The sequence below is a fragment of the Cydia pomonella genome, chromosome 1 (assembly GCF_033807575.1).
Source record: "Cydia pomonella isolate Wapato2018A chromosome 1, ilCydPomo1, whole genome shotgun sequence".
Classification (NCBI taxonomy): domain Eukaryota; kingdom Metazoa; phylum Arthropoda; class Insecta; order Lepidoptera; family Tortricidae; genus Cydia; species Cydia pomonella.
Genome location: NC_084703.1, coordinates 16,764,083 through 16,786,022, shown reverse-complemented (window position 1 = coordinate 16,786,022; position 21,940 = coordinate 16,764,083). Strand labels below are relative to the sequence as shown.

The window sequence follows — 21,940 nt, the reverse complement described above, 5'->3', positions numbered from 1 at the left end:
CGAAACACAAATCGCTTGAGAGTAGCTTCGTGAGAGAAGGGCCTTTAGGGTTTCTTCCTTGTTGCGCACAGAATCCTAATAAAAGATGAGTAGGGTTGACATAGCACCCGTGCCCATGGCAATATAATCGAAAAGTTTGTTTACAAAGTGTACCTATTTCCAATCAGGCGAAGAAAGTGACACGGGGGACGCAGAAGGTCGCCAGTCATCCGAGAACTCTCCTTCGAGGCAGCGGCGGGGGGGCATTCTGAAAGGCGGGCGCCTCTGGAAATCGCTCGACAACGACAAGGATATTATTGAACAGGTGATTTCCGTTTACCTTATTTATGTACAACATCAAAGAACCTAAACGTTTCATAACACTACTTGGTTTAGAGGAGTAGAAAGTAATTTGAAATTTGATTTTGATATGATTTTATACAACCCTTTATCGGTATCTTCAGTTTTCATTATGGCTGTGACAAGACAGCTGCCAACCCAGCAAGTCTATGGTTGTATAGGTAGTTATGAACTGTATCAAATGAGATGGCATGTCGTTAACACAATAGAAACTGAAGACCAAACTGAAGACTAACTGTGGTCACAGTCTTTCTACAGCCAACATACAGAACGCAGGCCACCTAGCATAAGATTGTTTAATATTGAAAAACAAATTTAGAAATGAGAATTTATTGCATAAATTGAATAGTGAGTTTTCAAAGTTTTCTAATGTCACTTACGGTTGGTTTTCTTGATGAGATGAGGTAAGGTGGAACGACATTTATTTAAATGTTTGGCTAAGGTTGGCTCAGCATTTAAAGTGAACCATAAATATAGATAAAAGAAACCTACTTTTAAGTTCAGATCTAGACACAACGTGAAGTAAATCTGATTGGTAGAAACTTGGAGCAATTTAACTGGAGACGCCTTGTCTGTAATTTTCTGTACAAAACAATCTGCCGATTTTCGCGGGAGAGGGGCACGTCAAATCAATACAGATAAATACAATACATATGACCATTGGCCGAGGTTTTCGACAGAGGGATAAGCTTTTAAAGGCGAATCCGGTTGTTAAATCCTCCAAGGGTCTAAATAATGTAAAAATCTAAATATAACCATCAACATTTTGTGACAATAAAATATAATAATGATCTACACTCAAGACCAATGAAAAATTTGATTACGGGTCCACTTTATTATAATATAAATACGAATAGATCCGTTTTGCTATTCGATGAATTTTGTAAATTAGTTTTACTAAAGCGCGCGATCTTTTATGCGATAAACGCAGCGTTAAAGACGATGCGTTTGCCGCACACCCATTTTACATCAGATAATCTAATGACACTACATTGTTTTACGCGGTAAACGCAGCAGTAAGCGCAATTTAATTTTTCCTACATTCCGTTGATCGTATGGGTTCAACGCTGCGTTTAACGCATGAAATAACCGCGCGCTTAATACGTTACTCGTACGATATGAGTTATATTGCAGTTGCAAGCGAACTTAAAAAAAATATTTTCTTGGAAATGATACGGACCCATTTTACATCAGATAATCTAATGAATGACACTACATTGTTTTACGCGGTAAACGCAGCGGTAAGCGCAACTTAATTTTTCCTACATTCCGTTGGTCGTATGGGTTCAACGCTGCGTTTAACGCATGAAATAACCGCGCGCTTAATACGTTACTCGTACGTTATGAGTTATATTGCAGTTGCAAGCGAACTTGAAAAAATATTTTCTTGGAAATGATACGGACCCATTTTACATCAGATAATCTAATGACACTACATTGTTTTACGCGGTAAACGCAGCGGTAAGCGCAATTTATTTTTTCCTACATTCCGTTGATCGTATGGGTTCAACGCTGCGTTTAACGCATGAAATAACCGCGCGCTTAATACGTTACTCGTACGATATGAGTTATATTGCAGTTGCAAGCGAATTAACTTGAAAAAATATTTTCTTGGAAATGATACGGAAGTACATTCTACATAGTTGTCACAATCTTACTTGTTTTTATTTATAGGTACCTACAGGCATAATAGCCAGACTCGATATACCGTACCTAATTATTTTTATAGATAGGCAGTTCTATTATAGAGCTACTCATTTGATTGTCACAGTTTCAACATATCGTGCATTTCAACAGAACGATGATCAGCGTTCAACTACAACGGCGAGCGATGAGGACGGGTCCTTCACGCCGCGCTCAGTGCGTTTCGTTGAGAGACCCAAAGAGTCAAGTGAAGACGACCCTTCACATAAGAGTGAACTCTCTGCTCGGACGTCCTTGTCTGATAGTGAAACCAACATTCAAAAAGACCATTCAAATAATACACAGAGGTGAGGATTATTTGTACACAATTTAGTTCCACTTACCAATAAATACACTATATTTGCTGAGAAAAAAATTCAAGCTGCGTCATATACCAGCATAACCGCTCCTCGTTGACCGTCGTTAACAATATTGCACGTATGCAGTTTGCCACGCCTTATACATTCTCCGCCTTTACTTCTATAAGGATTATACTTCAATAAGGAGGAACATGTGCTATAAATCCGCTTCTTTTCCTAGACTTGAAACTCCGCTGATAGTTTCAACTCAAACGCCGAAGCCCAACTCAGCCGTGCAGCAACTTTTCAATAGCAGTAGGCCGCCGCCTCCAGCCATTGAGCCACAGTTGGTTACCTCGGAAACTCTAAGGTGAGAACTTTATTTTACTCTCTCTGATGATTTTGCGAACGCTTCAATATGAATAATAAGGAAAGGCTGAGTTACGTTTAACTTTCCTTTTTAACACGCTTTTATTAGGTCGACCTGTATGTAACTATGTAATGGAATGTAAGGTAACTAATTTAAGCATCTTCCAAGGATCGTATCGTCATGAAAATTGGCAGCTGTATGTAGTTCTGATCACAATACAATAATATGGTACTGTCGAACTGATCTGATTATGGAGCCGGAAGATATGAACTGGAACTTCATGATAGAACATTGTATCATAGCTGTGTTTGGATTTGTTAGAAAAGTCTTATAATGAACTTTGACCACGATTAGGTTTCAAGGTCTGATGATGAAGCCGGAAGATAGGCACTGGCATTCCATGATGGAATATCGTATCATAGTCGTGTTTGCACTTGTGATAAAGGTCACGTAATGGACTTTGAACACGACCAGGTTTCAAGGTTATAACAAACCTTGGCTTGAATGTTTTTCAGTTATCTCAAATATATCCTGAGCAAAAAGAACAGCTTGGCCGCGAAATGCATATTGCCCAAACGCACCGCTTAATTTAATGACTTTGATGAAGGGAATTATTATTGATAATAATCTTTGCTCAACTAGCGACAAAAAGCGTATTTTTCTAGTGTTTTTTAAACTATTAATTTTTTTGTAATGTAAAATTTTGCACAGTCCCTTCGTCCTATGAATGAAACGTACTAACGTATGAAATGAGTTACTGTTAGTATGAAATAAGTCCGTTAGTATGAAATAAGTGTTCCATGTTCTACATAATAAGAAAATTCCTTATCATAAAATAAAACATTGGAACTGGCTCATCTATAGGTAACTACTTAAAGGGAAGATTTTGCCAGACATCGATTAAGCATAAATTACAAAATAAATGAAACCATTATAATGATTATAAAGCAGTTTCTAAACCTTTCCAAATAATTGACATAAATGCGATCGAATCAAACGTTAGTCACTCGCCTTGTCATCATATTTATTTAATCGACATACAGGGTAACTGGTAATTCGTCGTATTCCTTCAAGGGGGTTATTCTACAGCTTATTTGCAGTGATTTAAGTCCAGTCAACCAGGGGTCAAAACTCATTGGTTTTCAAGTTATTCAAGATTTTAGATTTTTTTAAGCGGGTATTTACCGCTTTTTGACCTAAAACTAGTATATTTTTTTTAAACTACGTATTTTTCAAATAAAAAAAAAAGATTTTCCGAATAGCCAATGAATCACTGATTACGTAAAATAATAAAAAAAGTACAAAACATATAAAAATTTTGCAAATAAAAGCATCTGAAGTCAGATTTTTATTTTTTTTCAAATATTGTTACATTTTAAGGCATAACTAAAAAAAAGTAATAACACTTCGCGTACAAATTACAGAATTCATTTCCTCAGTTCATAAGCTTTCTAAAAATGTACAATATATGACATTTTATGCTCATTTTTTACAATTAATAATAATAATACCAGAGCAGGTACAGGACTTAGCGTACTTGACTTTACTTGTTTGTGTCGTTTTAAACTCGCCGAAGGCATACTTTGTCTCCAGTTTCTTATCTTATCTTATTCCTTGAGGTAGTAGGCACTGCAGATTGCCTTTGGTGAAACAAACAAACTGATTAAGGATTATTAGCTAATGAAGTTAAATTACTTTAATTAGTTTGTTTGTGTCACTTTAATTCTTACGGCGGGTTTTTCGCCTTCTGTTCCTTATCTTATCTTAATTTTATTGGGTGGCGATGCTTCTCATGGGGTGGGGGTGAGACTAACCAGGTTTAAATAGGTCATGTAGTAATTAATCAGTTAGTTACTTTCAACTTTCTTTCCAATTCGGACGATATTGATAACTAAGTTTTTTCTCAAATGGCTACTTACAAATTTGATTCGGATTCGGCTATTTTTTTTATTTGAAAAATACGTAGTTTAAAAAAAATACTAGTTTTAGGTCAAAAAGCGGGTATTTATTAAAAAATCTAAAATCTTGAATAACTTGAAAACCAATGAGTTATGACCCCTGGTTGACTGGACTTAAATCACTCCAAATAAGCTGTAGAATAACCCCCTTGAAGGAATACGACGAATTACCAGTCACCCTGTATTTAGTAGGAACCAATCGATATAAGATCTTCAATTGACTTTTTATCTGTTTTGCTACTTGGATACCTACACCTGCCACAGCTGCTGACAGCTTCTTAAATATTGAGTTGAGTCCACCCCCCATTTTGGGCCTTTGATTTTTATCATCTCCGCATAATGAGACTTACACTAGTTTGCCGATAACGGGAGCACAAAGAGAGCTTTGTGCATGGCAGTCAAATGGCAGTCCAGCAATACATTCTTACTAACTCGGTCGGTCTGGTTTGATATTGGAGCATTCCGCGAAATTGTCTACCCTTATTCCGTGCAAACGCTAATTTACTGAAGATTGCTAGTATAGGAGTTTATTTTGATGCCACAGAGGACAAGAAAAATGCCCATAAAAATACTTAATCAGGTCATAACGTCATAAGTTCTGTCAAAAAGGTTTTGACTAATAATAAAGCTACAGGTACATATCACTTATTGTTCATTCATTGTGTCTTAGTTTTGCATGAATCTGTAATCTATGTAATATTTTTTTCTTTTCTGTAATCTATGTAATATTTTCTTTCGGATCAGCCCTCGTAATTACTATAGATATAAATTTATACAAACACAAAAATCTTAACCTAAACTAAATTCAAACCAAAATCTAACCAACACACAAAAGGGTCATGACCACACTCCCGTGTGCGTCTGCCCACTTCCCCAATAAATGTCTTGTCCTTATCACACCAACAGCCAGTGGCTTCAACGGCAAGAGCCAGCGCCGCGTACTGCGCCCGCTTTCGAACCGACACCAGCTCAGCTGCTGCCCCCGCCGAACTCACGGTTTAGCTAATATGAGAAGCAGCAAAAGTGTTGACGCACGTGGCGTCCCATAACAGACATCTGCCCCTCTCCCACGAGACCCAGGTCAACCCGTCTTTCCATCAGACCTACTAAGTCCCGGCAGCTCCAGTACACAAAGTACATTCGCCGATACCAACGCTCTCCGGATGATATCATTTAAGGCGTGGTGGTGTGGGTACCTTCCTGCACACCGACAACAACTTAAGGCGTGATGGCCGTCCCTCTTCACCATAGAGCCTCACACACCTCACAGCCCACGTGAAGAGCCACGGCCACCCGCATCGAGTCATTGTCAAGGAGGGTAACTAAATGCGGAGAAGGAAGCGCCTGAAGCCAAGTCCAAGACTCCGGCCTCGACACGGCGTTGAGCCTCGCCCTATCCACACCTCCCGCATTCTCCATCAAGCCATCAAACGCACTCTTCACCCCTATATCATCCCATGAGCACTGGCGGTCCAGTCTGTCGGGCACGGGCGTAGCCGACCATGCTTTGCATGCATAAGGTATGGCTACCTCATCACCGTTCGAAGATAAAATTTGAGTGACAAGGCCGCCAAATTTTGTAAAGTATACTTTTTCATAAATTTCATAATCGAGCCGCGTATTCGCGTCTAACGAAAATCCTAAAGTAAACAGGTAGTAAACAAAGACGCAATCTAACTTTTAAACTATATTACGTTTTGATTAATATAAAACAAGCTTTCAAATTGTGGAAGTATTATATTTTATTAGTCAAAATCTTTGTGACAGAACTTATGATTTATGACCTAAGTAATCATCATAATACGCTGAAAAAAATATTCATACACGAAGTAAAATGCAAATGCCCCTTTGAATAGGTACGTGTGTGATTTAAGATGAACTTCCACCCGCGGACGCTCCGGTTGTGAAATAAGCTACCTGCCAAGGTTTTCCCGTGGGTCTACGGTATGAGGTCCTTCAAAAAAGGAGTGTGCACTGTACAGATTTTTTGAAGGGTCGGCAACGCGCATGTAACACCTCTGGAATTGCAGGCGTCCATAAGCTACGGTGACTGCTTACCATCAGGCAAGCTGTATGCTTGTTTACCACCGTTGTGGTATTTTAAAAAAATACCTACATTGAATGTCAGATTAACTGAACTGACGTAGACGTAGTTGAGAATATTTGACTGTTAGGTAAGCTATTGAACACAGGTCATTCAAGTAGGATTAAGGCATTACGGTAATCGCAAGTAAATGTGGTGTAGCTGTGGACTAACTCAGTTAGCAAAAGTATCTGCCACCCTAGAATATTTGTCCTAATAGAGTATACTCTCTACAGTTCGAGTTCAAAAGTATTTTCAAAAGTTTAATTGTTCTACATATTTGCACCTATACTTTAAGTTGCACCCATACTTTAGGCAATGTCGCGATTCCGAGCTTTGGTTAGTATTACTAAGCTCGCCAAGTGCCCATACTTTGGTCTGAGTAAAGTGCATCTCGTATAAAGCTGGATGTCACGCTAAAAAATGCTACGAGTAGGCGCTACAGCGTAGCACCGGAGTACACTACGAATAGTGCAGCTGCGTCTTAAAGATGTATACCTCGATAGGACTTTCTTCTCGTCTTTAGTTTAGTGAAATTTCCCGTTACAAATTCGAATGATTGGGTGATCGCAGAGCTTGGGACGCCGGCGTGAGGCCAAAGACAGAGGAAGCAGCCGTTCGTCGGGTAGCCGAGAGGAATGCCCTTCGGTGCTCCCTATTGCGAAGCGAAGCGCGGAAGAAACAGCAACCCAAGGTATGTATCCACCTAACAAGGACACCTTTTTAGTTCCTCTCCACGGTACCACGAAGCGATTTATTGTATTGAATTGACATTATAGAAAATTAAGAAACACTTTCTTTTCCGAATCATATAACTTCATATGAAAAAGAAAACAACTCGAGGGGTTTACCAAGGCTCAACAATAGTAGCTTAATAGTATTAAACGCGCTCAGATCCGTTTATAGGGAAATAATTTTCAACATATACTTATATATTACATTGAATGTATTGTACAATTATATGTATGTAATAAAATAAATATATTAATACTAAGTATTCTATGTCTGTGCAATCTCTGAAATATCTTGGCTATTGGAGATGATTTTAGTAAACTCCAACACCACAAGTGAAAGCTACTGAAGGGTATAATTTAACAAGATCACATGAATTTATATTATAAGTACAATCTGTACTATTGATAACCGTTATGTCTATTCGTACCTATTATTTATACGACGCATAATGCAATTACTATAATTGTAAATGAAAATGGGTTTCTTTTTAGTGTCAGCATCTCATACTATAATTAATTATACGAGTCTTTCTATTTTCTATACTGTGAGACTTCTTTATAAAAGTAGTATCTATCATTTGTTGTTTATAAATGAAATTAACCCCAGTTTATAGATAGCAACTTGGATCATTATCTCACGGCTCTCACTGAATTGCAGCAAGAGACAACCTCATTAGCCGAGAGAATAAGACTCCTCACATGCGATGTGGATGACGAGGGCGAAGAGCAGCGGGCGTCGCCGGCCGGTGCCGCGGCCGACAAGTACTGCAGCGGGAGCGACAAGTCCAGCGACAAGTCGTACAACAGCGTCGACCGGAATAACGAGAAGGCGTTCGGCAGCGCGTCGTCGAGCTCCTCGTCGTCCACGCTGTCGGTGACGCCCGCTTCGGGCCGCCAACTACCCCCCGACTTGGGAGACGTTCATCAGGAACCACAAAAGGTGATATAACCTCTCACTCACTCTCCCCTTTTTTTCCTTGTAGGTTTAAATATATTTACTCTTATAAAAGACATACAAGTCACTTACACGAGAACAGAATTATAAAGTAAAAGTAATCATAATTACGGTAGCATACAAAGTCGCTCGAGAGGTACACGCTCATGCTAGTCATTTTTTACGGAAGTAGTACTCTTTTTCGTGCTTTCGGCCAATTCAATTTTATTTTACTATTTTTTCCAAACTTAGCATCACTTTTATGAATCGTTGCCATGGGGCTTATCCTTGTATCAGATGACGTAGTAGATTATACGGTCCCCGCCCGAACTATATCCGGTGCGACGAGTAAAGATGATATGTAAAGAAATTTCATACAGCTTCACCAGTGAAAGGAAATAAAACATGGATGCATTCTGACCGCTCAATTATAGCCCAACGTAAACTACCCTAAGGTGGGCAGGGCTTACAAACTACTCGATTAGCAACTTCAGTTCGACCGATATTACAGTCAGTGATCGATGGCTAAATCGGTTTATAAAAACAACGTTTTTATATAATTAAAAATGTCGTCATGTGTTGTGAAGTGGTGCAGAAGTTATTCTGATTATTCCAAGGATAGTAGGATACGTGTAAGTAAACAGATAACTTCAGTAAAATTTGGAATAAATATGACGACATTTTTTCAATATTACCGTGCTAATTTAAAACGTAACTGCATACGACTTTCATAACAACATACGTCTTTGTAGATTACGAGGATAATAGGGATGATGTTATGCCAAATGAAGTAGATTATTTTATTAACTGATGTTTGATTTAGATATTTTCTATATTGTAATAAATTCCTTCTTACAGATTTGTATTTTCCTTTTATCTTTCATGAGATAGAGCTATAAAAAACCGGCCAAGTGCGAGTCGGACTCGCACAGGAAGGGTTCCGTACCATTATCTATAAAAACGGTCACCCATCCAAGTACTGATCCCGCCCGACGTTGCTTAACTTCGGTGATTGGATGAGAACCTCGAGATTGGAAAGAAATATTTTTATACATTCTGTTTTTAGTATTTGTTGTTATAGCGGCAGCAGAAATACATAATCTGTAGAAATTTCAACTGGCTAACTATCACGGTTCATGAAATACAGCCTGGTGACAGACGGACAGACGGACGGACGGACAGTGGAGTCTCAGTAATAGGGTCCCGTTTGGCCCTTTGCGTACGGAACCCTAAAAACTACCTAGTAATTTCAAATTAATAATCAAATTTGGTACTGTCATTTTACATTGTAGTATTTGTTATACTTTACACTCCGATTCGCACAAGAATATTCGCAGCGAACTATGGAAAAAAACTCTCCAATTAGAGAGACATGAAATTGATTGGATGCCTGGAAAGAGATCTAGAATATGTTTTATTGATTTCAAAGATGAATATTTCAACTTGTCAAAAAAGGCCGGGTTCACACAGCTTAATAAAACCGCTGTTCGTTCAATGGTATTACGGCCGCTCTGTGACAACCAACCCGTGAGATAACCATACCCGGTCTCCTATAGGTATGTAGATATTTTTTCTGTCACTCTTTCAAATAATTTGTTTAAATACACACAATATCTGAAAATTAGGATCATTTCAATCCACCCTCTGCTGTCATTTAAATATGGCTAAGAGTTTTTGTCGAATCTTTCTCCCTTTGTACATTTTCACTTGCAGTTGCCCAGAAATCTTTCCTCCGTCTTGCATTTAGACAACGCACACAGAGGTCACCTTTTCCAACAAAAATACTTCCGTTGGAACTGAAAGTGGCGATGAGCCTTTATTTTCGCTCCGCCTTTTCAAATATTTTTGACCCGATTCGTGTACCCATGTAAATTTTGCTGGCTGTACCTGAACATGACTACGCTCTGCCATACAGATTGATTATAAAATTTATCTAGCCATGAAAATACTTATTATCAGACCCCGTTATCAGTGGTGAAAATTCATTGAAATAGAATCATAGGGTTGTCACACAATATTAATTTAATTCGTGTACATTTGACATACTGGTATAAATGTCGCTTAAAACAATTTAGGATGAAACGCATTATTTAAAGGTTTTATTTACTTTCACCTGACCGTTGTCTGTTTGTAATCAAATCTTGCAAGTTAAATTTGACCCACTTCCCGGTTTCCGATGAAGCTGAAAATTTGCATACATATGTAAATCGGTGACAATGCAATATTATGGTACCATCGAGATGATCTGATGATGGAGACATGAGGTGGCCATAGGAACTCTGTGATAAAACAACGTAACCTAATTGTGTTTGGGGTTTTAGAATTGTCTCGATGAGTATTAATTACTTGTGGAAAGAAAAGTACAGTCAGCGATAAAAGCTTGTACCAAAAATGAAATTTTTGCCAAAAACTTATTTTGGTTTATTTCGTCATCTGAACTCAACTTCCTCGTCAACTCGAAATAAAACAATAGTGTAGTTTGTCATATTTAATCAATACAAGTGGCCAGTAATTTGCCTCGATGGATAAGGTTTATCTCAGGAGCCTTTTGCCTTTACAATTGTATTTTGTACCTAAATTAATACCTTTCAATTACATTAACTACTTCATGCTAAAAAGGTTCCAGATGGTATTTTCATTAACATTTTCCGTAACTCTGATGTTGGGTTATTGCATGTGCAATACAATCCATCTTTTGGCCATTCGGTTTCACTCGTCATACATTTTCTGAATACTCCGACCTAAGAAGACATGACATTCGCAATCTATTGCCATATGTAAACTGTTTGTCGCTATATTAGATCAAGCCGAACCAACTAGAAGAGCTGCAAAATAAGAAAGAAAAACAGCAGCGTTCCTTCTTTCCCACAATACTCTTTTTGTACAGCCAAGGCCGGAGCCTCGAAGACAGTTTCTCTCGACACTAGCGCCACTAACGGCGTGCGTGGGGAGCGCGGCGCACCACGAGGGCTTCTATTACGTGCCGCCCGGCGAGCGCACCTCAGCCTCCACCAACATCGACCTGCAGGAGCACAGCGACGCGCCGGCGCCCGATGTTGTCGCTGGGACCCCGGGTAAACTATGCTATCGCTAACATGACGTAAAAATTGTATGCTCAGTTTTGCCCACGTTGTGCATTTTTCCCACAGTTATGCTGAAATGTATATATAGATATGTAACCAACGTGAGGTCCTTGCACTACCTTCTTTTTATCTTAATTTGACCCTGTATTCACAACTGCCCCAACCCTAAGTGAAACCTTGATTGAAGGTTATATATATTCAAGATTGATTCTGTTACTACCTACACCAAAACTCTTTCCTTTTTGCTTTCAGTTTCCTCCAAATTGTTTACTCGACCTGATAGCACCAAAATATAAAGTCGAGGCACATTAAGACCAAAGGTTTATAAAATGAACCCTACACGATTCCCATTGTGGTATACAAACTATAATTCCGATAGCCCTTTTCTGCATCAATAAAGGACGTATTACATCGATAAAAATTTAATTTTGTATCGCAATTAAGATGTTATGAGAGCGTTGTAGACCGTCTTAAGCTGTTCGACTTTTATTCCCTCACGAATTTTTTTAAAAGCAAAACAAGCTAATTATTAAACTTTTGTAATTGCGACTTCTAATTCAGATTAAAGTCAATCAAAACGCTGCCGTTTATATTTAGTAATAAGGAATTGGGGCGTCTAAGACCGAAGTTAATATAAAATTGATTTTGTTTTTCTACCGTTCAAAGTAAGATTGTTCATTGAGAACTTGATAGAAAATTCAGTAAGTCCCCTATTGGTGTCATCAGCGAAAACTACAAATTCGGGATAAAGTCATTCATATAATTATTGAAATCGTTAACAAATAACAAACAAAAATAGGACTCGCAATGGACCCTTGGGAAACGCCCATAGAACTCGAACGACTGATACCTACGTTATTTCAAAATTTAGATAGTGTCATTCAAGACTCTCTCTTTATCTTCCTATTAATAGCATAGATGTTTTTTTGAACAATCTATTCTTTGAGGTAACTTGTAGGGTACTTAATTATAATGTTACTCATTAGGTGCGGGTGACGGTGACGACGGTCTAGCAGCGTTCGCGCGCGCAGCTGGGCCGCGGACCGAGCGGTTGCGGCAGCGCTACGGCCACGAGTCACAGCCGGCCAGCAGCGACGATGAACACGACGACTACGGTAGGCATATCATATACGTTTGTTAGGTTTAAGCTTCAAGCAACACAGGGAAGGGAGACGACATTCATACTATTTCCCTTCTGCCAAAGCATAGGCACAACTGTACCTCTGGCGGTGCATGTTGTGACTCGTCCGTATACAAATAGAGATCGAGGTGTGCAAGATTTGTCTTTGACGTGTGTCATTTTCTATGTATTTGTGTCGTCATTACAGATTGGATTTTGTATGTAGTGAGTGAGAAGTGGGACTGTGTGCACGGTTCCCCCACAAAAAAAATGGCGTTCTATTTGTTCGGTAAGATATCGCTTGGGCTCCTCCCTTCTGACGTGTCGGAAGCCGGTGTTGCTCGATGGGTTTAGATGTTAGCAACTACCGTATATAGTTAAAAGTATTTTGAAGTTAATGGGTAGGTACAGTCAAAGAGAATTGATTTTAATAGAGAGGTAAGACTAAGAAAAAAACACAGGGCGCTGTACTGCACCATACGTTTTGCGGTCACTCATTTGTCAAACATCAACTTTTGACAATCAGACCTACTGCAAAATTATGGAAGGCCTAATGCCTTAGGCAGAACTGTTACAAAAGTGTCCAGCTGTCAGCTATAAATAATAGTTGCAAATCTCTCCAGAGTAGCGCTAGAGTAGCTAAGAACCTAGGCGTTATTGACGGAGTGAAGTGCGCTGTCTATTTTTGTGACACAAAATATCGTAAAACATTAAAAAAAAAATACAAATTTATAAAAACTACTAGTCTAGAATATTTCTATAACAAATTCTCAAAGTCAAACAAATAAAATGCAAGATAATAACAACAAAGGAAGTACATTGGAATATCCATTACATCATCATTATTAAAATATAATAAATAATTAATCATTTCGAATCACAAATAATCTCACGTTGTTTCATCATTCATGTAGTCTTGTGTGGTATAATGAGCTTTAGAAATAAGTTAACACTTTACATGATTCTTATATTTATTAATTGCTAATTCAGTAATATGGTTTGGAAGTTTATTATAAAATCTTACACATTTACCCATTAATGATTTTTTAATTTTATGGAGCCAAGTGAAGGGCACTGCGAGCTTATGTTTATTTCAAGTATTAATATTATGAATGTCAATTTTTTTCCTAAAATCGGCAATATTTTTATGTACATACAGAATATTCCCATACATTTATTGACAGTGCACTGTCATTATGTCAATTTCCTTAAATTTATCTCTAAGTGTAACATTAATTGTTTCAATTGTCCTCAGTCTACCGTACGTTTGACATCAGAGATATACGTAAAAATAACAAAATTATGAATAGTACTATTTACGTTGATCCTGTATAATGGAAAAATTGACAATGCGCGCTTGCGTTACGCCCAGATGTGAAACAGTTCATTATTATTTCATGGTAGGAACTTATCTATCCATCGATACTGTTTTTCGTCAGGAGCAATAATAGTAGTTTGCTGCGACTGCTACTTAATAAAAGGCATTAAAATACACTAGTGTGGGTTTAAGAAACGAACGAAGTGAGTTTCTTAAAAAGATCACACGAGTGTTTTAATGCCCAATTATGTACAGTTATATACACTATTTTATCTACACTCATATTATAAACTTTCTATGAAATATTCTAACCCAAATTACAGCCTCCGTTGGGGCATGGCGGAACTCGCGGATATATGGCGGCGTCACCGAAATATTTTTATCGCTTATTTTACACGAAACTTTTGCTATAGTTACCTTAAAAACAACAAAACATATTCATTTTATACTCAAAACTAATTAATATATAAACTGTACGTCAAATGGCGGTAAATGAAACTTTTTTCACACATGTAGTTTTTTTTAATTCAGAGACAAACTAGAGTCGGGGGCCTATTTCCGTATCATTCGATACAAATATGGAGTGTGGATTAAAAGGAGTGAAATCGCTTATGGTAGAACTGTTGCAAAAGTGTCCACCTGTCAGCTATAAATAATAGTTCGAAATCTCTCCAGAGTAGTGCTAGAGTACTTAAGAACCTAGGCGTTATTGACGGAGTGAAGTGCGCTGTCTATGATTTGATTTTTTTGTTCAAGTACTCTAGGTATTGTAACGCCACCTACTTAAGGTTTTTTGAAGACACTTTTTGGTACATGGAGATTTCATTCCTTACCTCCACCTTCCGTAGATACAAACTAAAATGCGATATATGTCAAAATTATATGCAATTAACATTTCATTTCGAACAAAAAGGCATCTCGACTGATATTAGGATAGAGGTCAAATCGAATTGCTTTTTTTTCAGAGATGTTCCAAATTTGAATGCATAACCAATTCGATTTTGATGTAGTTATGAAGCAATAACGTCATTATCACAGATAAGCAATTTGTTGTAACAAGACAGTGTATCGTAATGTTGGCCATAATTTACGGATTTTGAAGGCATCATAGAGGGTTTATGATATGCGTGTAGATAAATGCCTTGAACTGCAGTAAAGCAAAGCAAGAGTGAGGCATATTAGTCAGTCATACGTATGCACTTGGCTTGGAAAGACCTCATACTACCTTTTAGAATGTCTATTTGTGTAGATTATGTTATAAACTGTAACATTGTGCCGACATCCCTTTTGCTGGCGGCAGGGTTCCACCGTCGGCCGGCGGTCCGCGGCATCGCCATCAAGCAACAACTAGGAGCGTCCGAGGACATCTTGCAGCAGATGCAGAACGACTTGCAGCCGTCGCCCGGCGCCGCGCCCGCATCCTCCACCCCCGCACCGGCCCACGCTTGCCAGCGCGCCAACTCCAACTACTCCTGGCCGTATTACTCCGAAGCTAATCTCAACTCGAGGCCTCAGAGCAGAGCTAGTGCTACATCTAATTGGTAAGCGATTCACCTGAGAACAGTGGTTCCTCAAAAATGCTAAGAGCGGTCCTAGATCCTTTCAAGATGTCCTGTAGATATCGCTGGGATGAGTCGGGGAGTCATCTGTTCATTTGTTCCATGTTGTTTTTGAGTCATTTGTTCCATGGATATGTGAGTTAAAAACTGGCGTCCATATTAGACAAAAGTAATATCTTACCTGTTCCACAGAAGTAATGGGACCATCCGAAAGTCCGTTCGAATTTTACGCATAGACTCTTACTCTTACATTTGGTACCAGGTCGCAGAAGTCGTCTGAGTACGTGTCGGGCCGACAATGCGGCAGCACGCCGGTGCCGCTCGGCGACGCGTGCTACGCGCCGGCGCTGGGCACCGCGTACGCGCACTACCAGCACCGCCCGCAGGACGCCGGCTACAAGAACTGCTCGCTCTACGCTAACATCGGGTACGTTACTACTCACTAACACCGTGCTCCTACAACTTAAAGGTTAAATTATTACTTTAATCCTATTATTACTTTTATATGATTTTATTTCCTCAAACTAAACGTTACTTTCCTTTGTGTGCTGCCAGTCTTTTTCTTTGTGTACTGTCAATCCTGCTTTTTGTGAGCAACGTGTGTTTCGTCGTTTTTCCAGGTGTTCAGACAGCAGCCAAGAGCTGTACAGCTCGCAGACGAGCTCGGAGCAGACGTCGCCAGTGCGCGCGGCGCGTTTCCGCCGGCCGGAGTCGCCGCCCCCTATCCGCAACCACCACCAGCTGCTCTACGTGCCCTACAGCAGCCACTACCACTACCAGCACCACGACTACACGGCGCACTGGACCGCCAACGACTGTGAGTTCATATTATAGTTAAATACTTGTTCCACTTGTTCAGTTTAATGTCCCCAAACATTTGTATGTATGTATGTTGCAAGCTAAATTAGACCCACTTCCCATTATTCGATTGAGCTGAAACTTCGTATAATGCAATATTATGATACCATCTAGCTGATATGATGGAGATAGAAGGTGGCCATAGAAACTGATAAAACAACGCAACCTAATTGTGTTTGGGTTTGTTAGAATTGTCTCCATGAGTATTAGCCGCCTATAAGGATGCTTTGCACGAGGAATTTCGCATACTAATTGACTAGTCTGTTTCTATGTCTGTCGCACTTATACTATATATACGTTATAAGCCGCTCTCAGTGTCATTGACCGCCGTCATAATGGGCGGGACAGCAATATAATTACACGCGAACGGTAGAGGTAGGTACGGGCAGGTCAATGAATGAAATTCCTCGTCCTAAGCGTCCTTTCTTGCGCGTGTCCAGCAGCGTGTACGCCAGATGTAAACCAGATGTGTGTTAATCTTTTAAAAAGAAGATTGCAATAAACTATTTCCTTGGCATTTGATTGTGGATATTAATGAACGGTTGTTCCAGACACGCGCATGCACTCGTACTACCAGCAGCAGAGCCGCGGCGGCGCGAGCACGCCGCAGCCGACGCCGGCGCAGCCACAGCGCGCGCAGTACACGCACGCCTTGCAACTTCAGGTATACTTATAGACCGTATAGTTTAGTTATAATATTTAGAAATATAGGGATCATGCCTTTAAGGCGCGAAGATTTTATTGTCCGAGACAGGGATCGGAACCGGTCTTTTGCAAAAACTACTTAGTTTAATACTCCAAATGTAGGACTCATTTGTGTAGATAACGACTTCGTATTATTAGATTGCCCAATGCGAAATGAATTACATAATTAACAAAGAACGAAAAAATACCGGTATCCGATCCCAGGTCCGGGAGCTCAGCCCTCCCCATTTCAGCTTGGACAAAAATACTTTCGTTTTAGTGACAATCCTAGAAAAAACGAAAGTTATTAGGATTTTTTTTCTCATTCACTCATAGGCTAAATGTAATAGCGTATTGTGAATAAGATATATTTAACGGAACTCTTATTTTTGCCCGGCTTCTATGTTTTAGTTATTATTCTGAGTATTGACCTGGCGGTGCATTTGTTTCGCAGACGCTAATCCCAGCCCCGGCGCGATACAGGCCGGTACCGGCGCCGCAGCCCGGAGGCGGTAAACAGATGATATGTTACTCGGAAAAGGTATGACATAACGTAAATTACACCTACAGTACGATTATTTGGGCAAGGATCACAAAAGTGTACTTTTTTTCCTGGACCTAACTTTGTGTAAAGTAATACGTTATTTAAAGAATTCCAGAAAATTAGTTATATAGTTTATTTATATGATTATTATTATTTAATCTGCCTGCTATTCTACCCTTTAAACAAGGTCTACTGAAGACGTTGGTGCCTTACTGACTACAGGTGCTCCCACACTCACCAAGTGGCTCCAAGAAAGCTTTAGTGCATGCAGCGGCCACACCCCGATAAACCGCGTTAGTTCGCGGGCTAAACTGTTGAGAGGAACCTGCCTATGGTAGGTCTTACAGCGAAAACCTCTCACTCTAAATGCATAAGCTTATTCCGGCGGGAAAGGCAGCTCAAACTAGATATACAGTTGGTTGAACCGGCGGGATAACAAGGCAAAGTGAATGGCCTAGGGCGATGATAGAGGGCGTAGTTATCATCGGCTAGACACAGCATCAGACCCAATCTCCGGTCGTATCAGTTCTTCACTCCACTGGGTCAAGATGGGTGACGACGAGAGTGTGCATCTGCGTTTGCGCGTACGCTTGTGCACCTGAATATTTCCTGCGCACTTGACTGTTTCTGAACCAAGGACTCCGATCGTACACAAAGTCCCGTGGCGATGGGTTGACGAAGAGAGGTCTGGTTTGATGCAAGCCGGGCTTTTTCTGATGCCTGCACACTGGCGACCCTGGGGGCGCAGTATGCGCCGTGGTCGCTTTCGCTCTGAAATGAGGTGACAGAGAGAACTCGGCAGCACCCAGGGTGACAAAGTAGCCCTATTTAGGGAGGCACTACTTTCCCAGCTTAGCCGGGGAGAGGGCTAGAAAACGTGCCCTAAAGAAAGCTCAACGTGGAACGTGCAAACGCTTCTTGACCGCAATGAGAATGGCTGTCCTGAGAGAAAGACCGCAATAGTAGGTCGGAAACTCGACCGATACAATGTAGATGTGGCTGCTATCAGCGAGACACACCTTGCCGACGAAGGAGAGCTGGTGCAGATTCTTCCGAGCCCAGAAGGTCCCGGGTTTGCAATCAAGAATGGTCTTGTAAGTACGCTACGGATTTGTCCGAGTATTCCCCGTCTAAATTTCGAATCGCGTTACCACACTGCGCCTCCACCAGGACAATGATAACTACCTACATATCATCAGTGTCTATGCTCCGACGCTAGACAAAACTGATGAGATTAAGGATAAATTTTATGAGGAATTGACACAATGTCTTGACCGCATAAGTGCTAATAGTGATTTTAATGTCAGAGTTGGACGTGACTTTGAAGGTTGGCCTAATGTACTGGGCAGACACGGAGTCGGCAATATGAACAGCAATGGTCAGCTCCTACTTAGCTTGTGTGCCATTAACGTATTAAAAGAGGAGGACACCCAATGCCAAAGAAATATGTCAAAATATATGTAGCAAACTGACATTAGGAAATAACGCGTCTTTATAATTATTGCCAAGATAAGTATTTCATACAAAAGTAAACTTAATGCAGTACATATTAAGTGTCAAATTTGCAAACGGACATTTCAAAACATTGAATACTTAAGGCTTTTTAACTTGACCTTTTCGTAAGTTTATCATTGTATAAACGTCAAAATGAATAGCGAGTTATTATAATATTATTGTCTTTAAATAAAAATACCAAAATCAGAAATAGATTTTTTTTAATAACTATAGTGAGATATTTGTATAAATGGTCTTTGTTTTGAATGACAACATGCAGTCTGTGACTGCCATGCAGGAATATACTACTGTAGAAGAACAGTTTACTACGTACTTAAAGATAAAATAAAACGACTTAAAAACACCTAATGTACTTGAAATAAATTCAATTAGTTGTATGTCTTTTTGATTAACATTTACTTTTGGAGGTTTCTTTTTTCGCAATGTAAGCGTACAGTTAGATACCGGTTAGTTATCGACTTTATTAAAACAATTCTATGATTGTTGTTATGGTTTTCTTCTGGACATGACGTAAAAATGTTTACGTGCATGAATGTTTTCAATATATCTAAAATTGTTATGCTTTAATCCCCTTCGCATGTTATGTCTTAACCTTTTTCCAGGCATAGTACGATTTATCGACCACATACGCGCCATTAGAATTTCAACTTTAGCATTCCGATTTAAGGTTCAAATTAGATTACACTTTCAGGAAATGTTACTTGTCTTCAAATCAATCATCAAAGCTGGATTTATTAGAATATATTTGGATTTTTTGGGAAAACCTTGTAGATTGGTGCGGCCTGGAAAAGGGTTAAAAGTTTCAGTTGTTTGGCATACAGTAAATACATCTTCAGACGCATAAAAAAGCGGCCAAGTGCGAGTCGGACTCGCCCAAGAAGGGTTCCTTTATGACGTATTAAAAAAAACTACTTAAACTACTAGATCTCGTTCAACATTTTACCACTTTGGACACACATTTTACCACTTAGTGTCTCTCGCGCAAACTATTCACTTTAGAAAAAAATTATATAAGGAACCTAAATATCATTTTTGAAGACCTATACCCCACACGTATGGGTTTAACGAAAAAAAAATTTTTTTTAATTTTATGACGTATTAATAAAAAACTACTCACTAGATCTCGTTCAAACCAATTTTCGTTAGAAGTTTGCATCGTAATGTATATCATATATTTTTTTTAGATTTTTCATTCTGTTATTTTAGAAGTTACAGGGGGGGGGGACACACTTTTTTTCACTTTGGGAGGTTCTCTCGCGCAAACTATTCAGTTTAGAAAAAAATGATATTAGAAACCTTAATATCATTTTTGAAGACCTATCCATAGATACCCCACATGTATGGGTATGTTGAAAAAAAATTTTTTTTTTTAATTTCATGACGTATTAAAAAAAAACTACTTACTAGATCTCGTTCAAACCAATTTTCGGTGGAAGTTTACATGGCAATGTATATCATATATTTTTTTTAGATTTTTTATTCTGTTATTTTAGAAGTTACAGGGGGGGGACACACTTTTTTTCACTTTGGGAGGTTCTCTCGCGCAAACTATTCAGTTTAGAAAAAAATGATATTAGAAACCTTAATATCATTTTTGAAGACCTATCCATAGATACCCCACATGTATGGGTATGTTGAAAAAAAAAAATTTTTTTTAATTTCATGACGTATTAAAAAAAAACTACTTACTAGATCTCGTTCAAACCAATTTTCGGTGGAAGTTTACATGGCAATGTATATCACATATTTTTTTTAGATTTTTCATTCTGTTATTTTAGAAGTTACGGGGGGGGGGACACACATTTTACCACTTTGGAAGTGTCTCTCGCGCAAACTATTCATTTTAGAAAAAAATGATATTAGAAACCTCAATATCATTTTTGAAGACCTATCCATAGATACCCCACACGTATGGGTTTGATGAAAAAAGTTTTTTTGAGTTTCAGTTCTAAGTATGGGCAACCCCCAAAATTTATTGTTTTTTTTCTATTTTGTGTGAAAATCTTAATGCGGTTCATAGAATACATCCACTTACTAAGTTTGAACAGTACAGCTCTTATAGTTTCGGAAAAAAGTGGCTGTGACAGAATCGGACAGACAGACGGACATGACGAATCTATAAGGGTTCCGTTTTTTGCCATTTGGCTACGGAACCCTAAAAAGCCCACCCATGATTTTTATGTCAAGTAACCAGTGGAAATCGCATCCTCACATTTTTGTTCCGTGACAACCGTTAATTCGTATCAACAAAATAAATTATTAAATACCATGAAATTACGAAGAATTTACGTTAGTTCTTGTAAAATATCAAAAGAACTCACTGAAATAAATATATGCCATCCTTTATTTATTGTTGATTTATTTCGGCTGATTGTGAATCCAGTTAATTATACTAACATCAATGTTGTGTGCACAATATGATCTCGCAATCACGAACAATATGTTCAGGTTACCTGCCAAGTACAACACAACATGGATGCACCCGAGATCCAAGCATTGGCACTTAATAGACAATGCTATTGTAGGACATAAGGATGTTTCCCAGGTCCAGGTCACTCGTGTCATGCGTGGTGCGCATTGTTGGATGGATCATCGGCTTCTTGTCATCAAACTATCCCTCTGCCTTCGTCGTCCTCGAAAATCCGACAAAAAGAAACCTATGTGTTCTAATATAGACAGACTAGAAGTTCTATAAATAAGGAAGAAATATACCGAAATCTTGTCGTGTGCGCTTCTGTCGTCTATGGATGAGACTTTGAATGGGGATGCTCTCTGGAAGCCTCTGTCCTCTCATATTCTTGTCACAGCCGCATCCACGCTCGGTCTAGGGGTCCGTAAAAATGAGGACTGGTTTGACAG

The 21,940-nt window shown here is 39.1% G+C and overlaps 1 protein-coding gene across 1 annotated transcript in view; it reads left to right on the top strand.

Moving 5' to 3' along the window:
* LOC133516958 (uncharacterized) overlaps positions 1 to 21,940 on the top strand; it is a 110,924-nt gene that overhangs the window by 72,916 nt on the left and 16,068 nt on the right. The window contains exons 4-15 of the mRNA XM_061850031.1: positions 168 to 304; positions 2,137 to 2,330; positions 2,563 to 2,691; positions 7,306 to 7,426; positions 8,125 to 8,406; positions 11,288 to 11,474; positions 12,470 to 12,598; positions 15,222 to 15,462; positions 15,743 to 15,907; positions 16,101 to 16,297; positions 16,890 to 17,002; positions 17,477 to 17,563. Coding sequence (XP_061706015.1) covers positions 168 to 304; positions 2,137 to 2,330; positions 2,563 to 2,691; positions 7,306 to 7,426; positions 8,125 to 8,406; positions 11,288 to 11,474; positions 12,470 to 12,598; positions 15,222 to 15,462; positions 15,743 to 15,907; positions 16,101 to 16,297; positions 16,890 to 17,002; positions 17,477 to 17,563 — 1,982 coding nt within the window. The remainder of the gene's footprint in view (positions 1 to 167; positions 305 to 2,136; positions 2,331 to 2,562; positions 2,692 to 7,305; positions 7,427 to 8,124; positions 8,407 to 11,287; positions 11,475 to 12,469; positions 12,599 to 15,221; positions 15,463 to 15,742; positions 15,908 to 16,100; positions 16,298 to 16,889; positions 17,003 to 17,476; positions 17,564 to 21,940) is intronic.